The sequence below is a fragment of the Frankliniella occidentalis genome, unplaced genomic scaffold (genome assembly GCF_000697945.3).
Source record: "Frankliniella occidentalis isolate FOCC.00 unplaced genomic scaffold, Focc_3.1 Scaffold14, whole genome shotgun sequence".
NCBI lineage: Eukaryota > Metazoa > Arthropoda > Insecta > Thysanoptera > Thripidae > Frankliniella > Frankliniella occidentalis.
The window spans coordinates 1625995-1637290 of NW_026267144.1; the positions used below are offsets into that span (position 1 = coordinate 1625995).

Below are 11296 nucleotides of genomic sequence, written 5' to 3' on the forward strand. Positions count from 1 at the left end.
CCCTCCTCACAGCCCCCCACCCCACCTGCGCCATTTCTATACAACTATAACGCGCGCTGGCCGCAGCTGGCCGCGGCTGCAGGTGGCGCCTCCCCCCTCCCCTCGTATCCCCGAGGGATCCGGATGGGTGGACGAACACGGCGTGGGACCGCCTCCTCCTCCCTCCTCGCAGCCGCGCCAATATTAACATGTCAACAAAAGAGAAGCGCCGCTGCTCTGGCTGGCAGCGGACCGCGCATAGTTTTGCGAACTTAATCCCTGGGATCACTGCGCGCACTCGCTCGCCTCTGTCCGCGAGAAACGAGTCAATTTTTATTTCAATAAATCCGCGGTCCGCGGTGCGTGTCGGAATGGGCCTTTCTTAACGACGTCGGCGGGCGATCGGGCGGAATGCCCCCTGTCCCCGGCCAGGACGGCGGGCTGTCATCGTCGGCGACAATCAGAGCGCGTTTTTCATCGTGGGTGATCATTCATCTTTTCTCTCGCGTCTCAACTCGAATCCTCTTCTAATCTCCCCCCTCCGCCCCCCTCCGCCCCCATGCTGCCGACGCTACCCTAAATTAGGCCGTGGGGTCGTAAATTGTCTCGTGGGAGGTATAGGGGTGGAGGAGGAGGAGGAAAAGGGAGGGTGGCATTATTTGTCGTGCGAATGACGTCACTGCAAGTCATTGGGCTTTTCGGGTAAGCGGTGCGGAGGGGCGCAGCAGTAGCACCGCGTCCTCTTGGCAAGCGCGGTGCTGCGAGGGAGGGATGCCTCGTGCCGGCCGGCCAGTGTGAGTGCAGCGCTCTGTGCGTGTGCACTGCGTGCAGCGGGCTGGGGCCGCGCCGGGGCCTCCTCAGTAACATCGCCGTTGGACCCGGGTGGACCTGCTGCTGCGCCTGCTGCGCCGAGCTGCTCGGGTCTGTACTACACCAAGATTGCTCTTCCTTCATTCCGTTCCTCCCCCGGCTCTCCTCTCGCTCTCCCCACCTGTCTGCTCCGCGTGCATGCGTTATTATACGAGTAGTTCAGCTCTCTCTCTTCTCCTTCTTCTCTCTCAGCTTGCCGTAGTGCTCCTCGTCTGACGCGATCGCTCTCGCGCGCCGAGCCGGGGTGGGTGTGAGGTTTAATGGGCGGCTGTTTTTTTATTGAGCTGGCCGTTGGTTGGTTGGGTTATTCACCGGCGGCGCGGAGGGTTGGGAGTGCGCCGTGACCGCGACCGCTCGCGGGACGACGTGTAAGGTGACTCGGCCCGTCTGCTTCCCGCAAAGAAGAGTTTTAATCTCGGTTTTTTACTATTGGGGCTCGTTTTACTTGGGCGAAGGGGATGGAGCGGCGCGGCGGGCGGCGGAGGCGTCGTTGGGCCGCTGCCAGACAGGAGGGGCCAGGGATGGACGGTGCAGCGGCGGGTTAAATTGAACTGGGCGATGCTCTCCTCCGCGGCCTTGGGGGTGTGTGTGCGGGTGAGTGCAGCGGTCTGTGTACGCGGTGGAATGTGAAGGGTTTAGGGGGGAGGCAGCCAGCAGCCGCCAGCAGACGCAGCAGCAGCCGCCCGAGAAGCAGTCAGAGTAGTTGAGTGCGTCTCCCGGGGGGTGGGGGCAGGTGTCCCGCTGGTCCCACGCATGTCATTGTGGACCGCGGCGGCCGCGGCGGGGCCCCGTCGTGTGACAGGCGGCGGCGCGCGACGTTATATTTAGCGAGAGGCAAGAGTGTGTGTTCCAGGTGGTGGTGGTGGCGTGCTGCTGCTGCTGCCGGTGCTGCAGCGGGGGGTCCTGCGAGTCTTACTCACACTCACGCGCCCCCCTCGCCCTTTTGTTGCAGGAGTGTCGGTGCAAGGGGGACCCCCGTACGGACCTGTCTGTGATGTGAACGCGGTCAACAAGCGGCGCAAGAAGAAGCGCAGGAGGAAGAGGAGGCGAGGAGGGGTGAGTACCTATTTAGCGAATTTCAGGAATTGCTAAAATATACAAATTAAAAACAAACTCTTTTCAAATTGATTTGGCTTCGACTCTAATGGCGACGCTAATGCCTTGTGATTGACCCATCAGGGAACTGACGACGGCTCCGAGGAGTCCAGCTCGGAGGACAACCAGCTCGAGGAGGGCGAGGCAGGCCCCTCGAGCCTGAGCAGCCAGTCGCTGGAGGACTCGCAGGCGACGCCGACCGACAGCGACGCCTTCCCCGAGTTCGTGCCCAAGGCGGTCGACCCGGCCACGGTCGCTGCCTCGACGCTCAACGGCGACGCGTCGGCCTGGGAGCCCAGCATCCTGACGCCACCGCAGACCCCTACGGCGTGCGCGCAGACAGAGCCGTGCCGCCAGGAGGACAAGGAGATCCTGGTCCTGCCGTCTGAAGTATCCTCCCACGAACACAAGGAGGGGTCCTTCACGACCATCGAGGACGAGCTACCGACTCATACAATCACACCAGCCCCTGTCGAAGCCGCTGAACCACCTCCGCCCACAACCGCCGAGGCTCCCGCCACCCCTACCCTCACGGAGGCGACTTCCATCACCACACCAGAGGAGCGGGCTGCAGAGACGCCAGCAGCCGCCCAGGAAGAGGCTTCACTCGAACCAGAGTCGGTACTGTCTGCGAATACAACAGCAGAGACATCAACCGAATCATCACCGAGCGCAGCGAGCGCACAGGCGTTACCAGCTGAGGCTGAGACATCTGACGAGCCTCAGTCACTCCCCACTGAAGCATCAGCCATCATCCCCCCGACATCACTAGCCCCTGTCGAGGCACCGCAACTGCAGCCCGAGCAACGACCTGAGCCAGTGGAAGAAGTAGTGGCTGTAGCCGAGAAGGTAAAGAACGAAGTTCAGCAGGAGAAGCACAGTGCGCCTAAAGTCAACGGCGATGTGCCATGTGTGTCAAAGAAGGCAGTGAAGGCAGTGTCTTCTGTCCCTCTTGTGAACGGTGGGGCTGTGAATCCAAAAGAGGACGTCCCAGAGTTTGAACGCTCATTGAAATTGCCCGTGTGTAACGGGGAAGTGATATGTTTTAAGGAGGCTGTGGAATCCAACCCCCAGACTACATTGTCTACATGTATTGAGATCTCAGGTGATTCTGGGAAGGATAAATCTGTGCAGAGGACAGAAACATTCGATGTTATTTTTAATAACAAAAATGATCTTAAGCAAAAGGGGAAGGCAATTCAAAACAAAAATGCTGTGAATGAAGGAACAGTGAATGGTGATAAAATTGTAAATGCAACCAATGGTAAAGTTAAGAAAATAAGAGACAATTCTAGTCCAGACCATCGGGAGTCCAATGGGTTTGCCGAAAAGGCTAGCAGGTTAAGTGAGTCTCCCTCGGGGGATGATGTTACAGACTCTGCTGCAGGGAGAGGAAAGGAAGACGGCAAGTCGACTCCAGCACAAACGAAGAGCGAACCCGTCTCCAGGACCAAGGAGGCCAAGTCAGCGAAGAGAAAATCAAAGAAGGGAGCACCTGCCAAGACTGATCTCAGCTCAAAAGCTGGCAGTGCCAACGGCGTGATGGCTTCACCGCCGCCGCCCCCAGAGCCTTCGCCGACCAGCTCCACACCGACGTCCGTTCCGGACGACCTGGGCTTCTCGCTGAGGCCGGAGCCGTCCATCGCGTGGGGCAGGAAGATCGAGACCAAAGTGCGACCCGTCGACGACGTCCTGTTGCAGGCACTCGTCGGCTCGGTGAAGAGCGCCCAGAGCGCCGAGACCAAAGTCGACATTCCCGTGGAGTTGGAGTCCCCCGTCTCCGCCCCCACCCCGGTCGCGCCAAGGCTCGAGGCTGAGGCCGTGGAGGCCGAGCCCCAGCCTGTGCTCCCGGCCGCGGAACCCCAGACTGAGCCCAAGGGCAGCAGGCTGACGCCGTCCACAGCGCACCGCCCTAACCGGGCCAAGAAGTGGCGGCAGAAAGAGCGAGCACCCACGCCCGGGCGCGAGCTGACGGCCAGCTCCTCGTCGCTCTCTTCGTCCGACGAGGCCGACGAGGGCGAGACGGTCATCTTCGTGTCGCCCTTGGCCGCCACCGCGGCCACGACCACGACGGCGCCCGCGGTCGAGCAGGCGGAGCAGCGCGAGTCACCGCTGCGCATCACCGAGGCTGTGACAGCGTGGCTCCGGGACCACGAGAGCGAAGAGGTGTTGGTTCCCGCCGTGGAGCACGTCGCGGTCTCCGACTCAGAGTCCGACGAGGATGACGAGGAGGATGACGACAATGCGCAGCAGTCAAAAAACGCGATAGGCAACCCTTTCCGTGCATCATCTCATAGCAGCACCAGCAGCACCACCCGCGCCGGCACGGGCCGCGGCGCGGACGTGGAGGAAAGGGTTGCCTCACTGGACGAGCCCGAGGCAGCGTGGGACACTCTGTGTGACCCCAGCTTGTTTGTGGCCAAGTACTACCGCCTTGGCGAGGACCCCCAGGACACCATGCCGGCCGTCGTGGCGCTCGAACTCCGGCACGACGTGGACGTGAAGCGCAGCATTAGGTCGTCCATGTCGCCAGAGAAAAGGGGTGCCCTCTGTGATCAGCACGATTCGGGCGTGCACTCGGACGAATCAGGGGACGAACACCACACCCCGACCAAGGACATGCAGGCTCAGGCGGAGGAGTTCGCCGCCAAATCAGCGTACCTGCTGAGACAGCTCAAGGGCCAAAGCCCCGGTGTCCCCTGTGGCGGCATTTGCTGCTCGCTGCAGTGATCATCTCCCGTTTTCTCCGTTTTTTCTTATTTTTGTTTTCGTCTGGGAAATTGTGAAGACTATTTTTTGCATGCTCATTTTTCTAGCCTGTTCGGCCTCAAGGTATAAAAGGAAAAAAATACTGTAAGACACAAATGAAATCACCAAAGTATTTTTCATTAATGGTATTTATTTATGGTTGAATGTGTTTACCCTTTTTTCTATTTTTTTGTGTGGGTGGGAGGCCGCTATCTCGTCAAGCTGTCGGTCTTTGGTTATAATGTGATTCCTGAATGAAAAGACTGGAAGCAGAACGCTAGGCTGGCGGCTGCGAAGCGGTGAACCAGTTACCATACTCTACTGTTTTAAGCAAGTTGTGGCTATATCCTCTATTTTCAAAGTTGAGTTTTTCTAATGATTGTTAAACCGTCAAAACTTTCAATTGTTTTGAAATTGTTATTTGCTAAACCGTGATTTTTACCAGCTATATGTTGTCTGGTGGTTGTTGCCATATTGTTGACGTTTTCTAATAGGCAATTTGCCATGATATTTTTCTGAACTATGATTTGAGGTTCAGTTTGCATTTTCAAACACTATCCTGAGGGAGTAAGAATTTGAACCATGCCTTTAATTGTCATTTTCATTCATGCTTTGTGATCATTGTTGTATCTTCGGTGGGCATGGATGTCCCAGAATGTTTGGTATCGATAAAATTTTAAATGAATTATTAGAAATAGAGATTCTGAAGGCAGAGTAAAAACTGCCTTTTCACTTATTGATCCATGAAGTTAGCATACATAGCCTTGTGTATTGCCAGATTCTAATCACATATAAATCCAGTTTAGGACATTAAATTGAGTAGGTTGTTATGTTAGATCTAGAACAAGTTGTATGTAATTGCTCAAAAGTAGCAAAGCTTTGATCGGACATCCATGTGTCATTCATCTCCCTGTTACAGCGATTAGTGTTTATTGCTGCATTATTTCTTCTGTATTGTTTAAGAGTTTGTAACTGCAAACTGTCTTACTTTTGGCGCCGCCATAATCTGGAAGGGTTTGAAGATCGTGTTTGTTCTGTACTCTCCCTGTACCTTACTTACAATATGACTGAGAAATATTAATAAACATGATGTATTGTTACAATTGATTTTTTCTGCTTTATTTATGAGCAGCTTTGGCTGTAAATATTTTTTACTGTTCTTTACAATAAATAAACCACATAAATTCGTACATATTCAATTAAGCAAATAAAAGGGTTTGAAATAAACTCTTGCCGAGTCAGGTGACATAAAATAGAATAAATTACTTAAAATATATAAATAAATTCCTCTTCTATGCTACTCAGGTACTTTGAGCTTACAGGTATCTTGAACTTGTCAGGAGCTATCACAGAAGTAAAATACTGCAGATAAATTAATCTATGGAATAAACACTTCGACTAACTTAAAATTAACCATAAATAAGTTCATCAGTTCATTAAAAAGTGTGGGCAATAAATCAAGATTGATAAAAGAGATTTAAAAGCTATTAAAGTTCTGTATCTACTCTTATTGATAGTAAGTAAGGACTGCATCCAAAGAAGCCATGACTCTAGTTGAAAATTCATCTCCACCTAAAAAAGGAAAATAAAAACCTAATTTTTCAAACTAAAATTCTTAAGAAAAATGTTTTAAAACAGCAGGATAACAAATACGTACCCACATTGTAGGACAAGAAAAAAGTTTGAATTGTTACTTGTTGCAAAAGGGACACAGGACTGTAGTTTCCAGGAAGGAATCTACATAAGTTTTTCACTATTTCCAATATGCTAGTTGTGGCTGCCTGCAATTGAAACTTAATGAAAACTCAATTAACTCATTATCTTGATTCAATTATCACTTGAGAGTGCATTGCATTACTTACTGTAAATACTGGTCCACTGGCAAAATTTCCAGCCTCTAGTTTCTGAAAAAGACAGTGACCATGTGATTTATTCAGACACAAAAATACCTTTCTATATTACATTATCACCTCTCCTCCAGTGATCGATAACGTACCGATCTGTACATCTCTGAGAGGGACGCTATTTGTGATAGCCTCGTTACGACGTAGCGGGAGTCTTTAGGGAAGACCTTGCGCGCGAAGCCAGCCAGGACAGCGGCAGCAGCTCGCTCTCCCATGGTCAAGTACAGCATCACCTCGTAGCGGGGTAACCAGGGGGCGGGTGTTTCTTTGGAAAGTAAACCGTGATGTGTGAGAATTTGTTATCCTCGACAGAATTTTCCATGATTGACGGACATTACTTACTGGTCAGTTGGCTGACGAGATTGTGGATGAACTGCGGGTGGCTGCGTTTGGCCAACACATCCAGTGCCGAACCCAGTTCTGCTACGACATGGACCATTTGAGAAACCGTTGCGAAACCAGCATCACAAGGTCTCGCCCAATCGATATGAGCACCTGCCAAAATAAATGCGTGCATGGGGAAGCAGACAAAAAAATTTCTGGAGATGCCGGGGATCGAACCCGGGGCCTTTCACATGCAAAGCGAACGCTCTACCACTGAGCTACATCCCCAGATGAGAAGCAATGCTTGATACAAACGACCACATTCAACAGTGTAGACTATCCAGAATCCAGTGCAAAAAATTGCTCTCATGAGCCATAATTTTTCTGAAGAAATTTCAGTATTTCTGAAAAAAGAGAAGCGGCTTTATTCAAGCACTTAAAACTGAAGGCCGTTTCAAGGTGCCTTTAGAGAGGAAGCAAACGCTGTTGCTCTACATAAGCCAAGTCCCAAATAATTAGCTCCATGCTGAAAGAGCCACTTCACGCTGTTGCAATCAATTTGACAGTGCGTGTGTATTATTTGTAATATACTGTCATAGACGGTCACAGACGCCAAACACCGTCCAGAAACGAACTCTTTTCAGATTAGTGTGTTGGCAGCGCTTCCCCCTAAACTCACACAAACGCGGCACCACCCGCGCTGCCATCTACCGCCCGACCGTCGAACCTCTTACGCCGCAGCGATGTCTTGTCTATGCTGCCATCTGGCGGACGAAGTCGGAACTTGCCGTCCGCTGCCGGAGTCGGTCAGTCGGCTCGGCACGGGACGTTCCCCGCGGCCCGCGGGTCACTAGTTGTAGGGCACTTGCACCGCGCCGACCTGGCGGTCCTCGACTTCCCTCTCGGGTCCGGAGGGTAGGGTCATCAGATCCTGGCGGTTGGGGTAGTGGACCTGTGGACCCCAGTGGGGCGTGCATCCGGGGTCCTTGCATGCACCCCCGCCTTTCCCCCCGTGGTTCCCTTTAGCCCCCCCCCCCTGCGCCTGGGGCCCTTGGCATGGCCTCCGCGATGTCGCGGCCCGATGTAGCACGGGCTCTAAGTGAGCCAACTATTGCCGCCCGGCCCGCTGCAGTGGCCGTTGATGGCGGCGTTGTGGTCTTCACACGTTCACACAATAAACCATTCCGGTAAAGCTGGTAAATGCAGAGAACAAGAAAACAGCAGTCACCATGTTGCTGTTGTTCCCCGAACTATTCTTCTTTTCAGCTTCGCCGGAATGCTGTATATTATTTGGCCTATAGGGCGGCTGAAGAATTAGAAGAAAAGGGAGGAATAAGTCGCTTTATAAACATTTCGTCGTTAAAAATCTTTTGCTTTTTTCTCTGCCAATTCGCAAATTCACCCATCTTGTTCCACCCGGCGGGGAAGAGCCAAAGGGGGTGGTCGCCAAAGCCCCCCCCCCCTCCCTCGCCCGTAATAACGTTTTTCCCACGAGAAAAACAGTCAGCACGACACGCACCGAAAAGTGACTGGTCTCGAGCCGAGCGCGGTGAGGCGCCCTATGGGCCTTCCCTCCCCCGGGACATCGGGAACGTGTAGCCCGGCCCGCGTGGTCCTGCAGCTGCATCGCGAGAGGTCGCGGGCGCCGCCCTTGGCGAGGCATGCGGTGCGGAGGGTGAACTGAACTGAACCCTGCCCTTTGGGCCCGTGAACTCGTAACTTCTGACCTTCACCGCGTGCCGCCCCGAATAGTGGAGCAGTAGCCCAACGCAGCAGGGAGGCCACGCACACGGTTTCAGTCGAGAGCCAAATAATGCCACCGATTCCAATCGAAGACTGGCTGACTGCTAGCTGGCCAGCCGGTGCATTCCTCCCCGCCTTTTTTCGTGGTTGACACAAGTGACTAATCAGTCGCGTCTTAGAAGCGGGAGCGTCTCAACCTTAGTTAAAGTGGTCCATTTCAGCCATGTCATGGGAGATAAGACGAAGACGTGCTGCGTCCGAGGTGGCGTCCGTCGGGGGATGCATTCGCGAAAGGCGAACACCTGTTCCCGTTGAGGAGAAACGGGGGGGAGCCTCAGCCATTGTGCTAAATTTAAAATTTCAAGGCTGACAAGCAACAGCAGTAGGGCAGGCGGCGGTCTGGCAAGGGTTCAGAGAAAGTACCTGTTCCCTTCTGGGCCCGCCCCCCGCCCTGGCCCTGCTGGCACAATTCTGGCCACCCTACTAAACCAATCCCCTATTTTCGCCTTCTGTTTTTATTTATTTACTCCGAGGGCGCCGGCGGCGGCGCCCCTCGCAGGCGAACCCGTGACGCCCTAACCTACGACGTAGAGCGGGCGTCTGCAAGGGGAGGAGACTGGCAGGCACCCGAGGGGCATTTGCGCACACCGCAAAGCGGCTCAAGCAGACGAGACCCAGACCCGCACGCCGGCCGAGTACGGGGGGCGAGGCGCGTGGCCTGCCCCAGCCCGACCATTAGAGGCACCCATGCACCCCGCCCCGCCCCGCAAGACCGCGAGGTAAGCCCGCGGCCCGCGGCCTGCGACCGGGACCCGGGGGCGAGGCTAGGTGGCAAAGTCAGCTGACTAGCTGCGCTCACAAGCGGCCTGCACCCGCGCCGGCGCGGCGCGACGGAACGCCCCCTCCCGCCCGCTCCGCGGCCCGCGCTCGTCCCTGGCGCTGCCGCTGGCTCCGCGGCGATCAATGAGCTCGGGCCCGCGAGGACCCCGGTGAGGACCTCGGCGAGGACAGGACAGGGCGCGCGAGCCAGAGACTCTGACGGGGCCCGGCCCGCACAGCCGCGTCGAGGACCAGAGGCAGCCTGGCCCCCGCCCAGGGGCTGTGTCCTGCACGTGCTCTCCCCTACTGCACCTGTCCCCGCAGCCCGCCGCGCCCGCCCCGCCCCGCCTCACCTCGCCCGGAGCGAGCGAGACAGGGGGCGGGGGCGGGCCTGCCGAAGCCCGGGCGGGGCTGGGCGGGAAGGGGAAGCGGAGGGGCCTGGCGGGCCTGGCCTGGCGCGGGTCAAGGTCGGGCTGAGCCCGTCCTGCCGCAGCCCGGCCGAGCCCAGGCAGCGCGGGCCGCGGGCACCGCCTCGGCGGCTAGCGCTCTGGCCTAGGCGTTGGTCTAGGCTTGGCCTAGGCGGGGGAGCCCACGCTGCAGTCTAGGCAACCCGTCGTACAGTACAGTACAGTGGCAGCAGGCTTGCGAATGCCAAGGGGCACCCGCGGCACAGACCAGCGGGAGCGGGGCACCGCGCGGGGCAGCTACCTGCTAAGCGGGGGAATCGTACCCGCGACTCCGCGGGCCAGGCCAGGGACCCCGCGAGGAGCACCGCGGAGTGGGAGAGGGAGGGCACGTGGGCTTCACGTGGAGCCTGGCCGGTCGGCTTAGCCGGTGCCGGAGCCGCTCAGACCTGTATAGCAGCCGCGGCCGGCCGGCCGCTGGACGCGTTCGCGACCTCTCCGTGCGACTCGCGGGACTTGAGGAGGACTTGCAGAGCCACGGCGCCGCCCGCCCGCCCCGCTTGAGGAGGCGTTGTAGGTTTAGATTGGAATTACACAAGTTGGCGATAGCGCTCGTCGTCATTCTGTCGCGCTCGGCTCGACGCGATAACGCGTGTTGGGGGAGCCGCGTGGCGCGCTGGCGGACAAGTGTGACGAGCGAGGTGACGAGCGCCCGCGCGAGCGCCCCTGGCCTGGCCCTGGACGGAGAGGATCCGGTGCGAAAGCATCGCCGTCCCCGCCCCGCGCCGCTGCCTGGCCGGCCATACGGCGGTATCAGGTGTCGCCTTCATAGCGATCGAACCGAATCGTCCACGCCACCGCGGCCCACTCCCCCCGACCCCCCAGTCCACAACCAACAACCATGACGTCACCAGTCATGACTAGCGTTACTTCGACCTGCCGCGTGTTTTTTCGGTTGCTCGGCCGAGAAAAGAAATAGGCGCGTTTGCATTGTCAGGGTAGTGATGCGTCGGCTAGGCTCGCGGGTCACGGGTCGGTCCTTCTTGCAGCGCTGGTGGTTCTGACTATGTGATGAGTGTGCGTGTGTGTATGTGTGTGTGAGTGATAACGAGCATCCAAAGGGCTCACGCGTCCGTCTGGCCCGGGCTGGGTTGGAGGGCAGGGCAGAGCATGGCATGGCAGGGCAGGATTAAACTAGTGGAGCGATGCGCAGCGCTGGCCTGGCCACGCCGTCCTCCTCTCAACACTAAGTAGGTCAGTCACATCTCTTACGCCTTCCCGATGCCCCCCCCCCCTCCCCAAGCCAGACGTTGAACCTCATAGTGCAGTCCGGTCTATCACGGCAGACTTGCGGCAGACGGGTCGGGGGGGACGCAGAGGGGTGGGTGGTGTGGCGAAGCGCGTTACTGC

General features: G+C 56.6%; 2 protein-coding genes and 1 non-coding gene across 15 annotated transcripts in view; 1 reads left to right on the plus strand and 2 right to left on the minus strand.

Annotated features, from left to right (window-relative positions):
- Positions 1–5799, plus strand: part of LOC113203402 (proteoglycan 4) — a 48448-nt gene extending 42649 nt beyond the window's left edge. For all 3 annotated transcript variants that reach the window (XM_026418062.2, XM_026418061.2, XM_026418060.2), the window contains exons 7-8: positions 1802–1905; positions 2029–5799. In XM_026418062.2, the coding sequence (XP_026273847.2) occupies positions 1802–1905; positions 2029–4674 (2750 nt within the window). In that variant the 3' untranslated portion in view covers positions 4675–5799. The remainder of the gene's footprint in view (positions 1–1801; positions 1906–2028) is intronic.
- The window catches only part of LOC113203403 (uncharacterized), a 16526-nt gene that overhangs the window by 2821 nt on the left and 2409 nt on the right, over positions 1–11296 (minus strand). For 2 of the 11 annotated variants that reach the window (XM_052263755.1, XM_052263761.1), the window contains exons 6-8: positions 6939–7091; positions 6689–6861; positions 6555–6596 (exon numbers count right to left, since the gene is read on the minus strand). The exons of 2 other annotated variants lie outside the window; for them this stretch is intronic. In XM_052263755.1, the coding sequence (XP_052119715.1) occupies positions 6555–6596; positions 6689–6861; positions 6939–7091 (368 nt within the window). Of the gene's footprint in view, positions 1–5784; positions 6265–6349; positions 6486–6554; positions 6597–6688; positions 6862–6938; positions 7092–11296 lie in introns of those variants that run through there. 7 more of the 11 variants (XM_052263759.1, XM_052263762.1, XM_052263756.1 and 4 more) reach the window with 6 other exon arrangements.
- Trnaa-ugc (transfer RNA alanine (anticodon UGC)) lies at positions 7137–7208 on the minus strand. Its single transcript has one exon. It is a non-coding gene; the product is annotated as a tRNA-Ala (tRNA).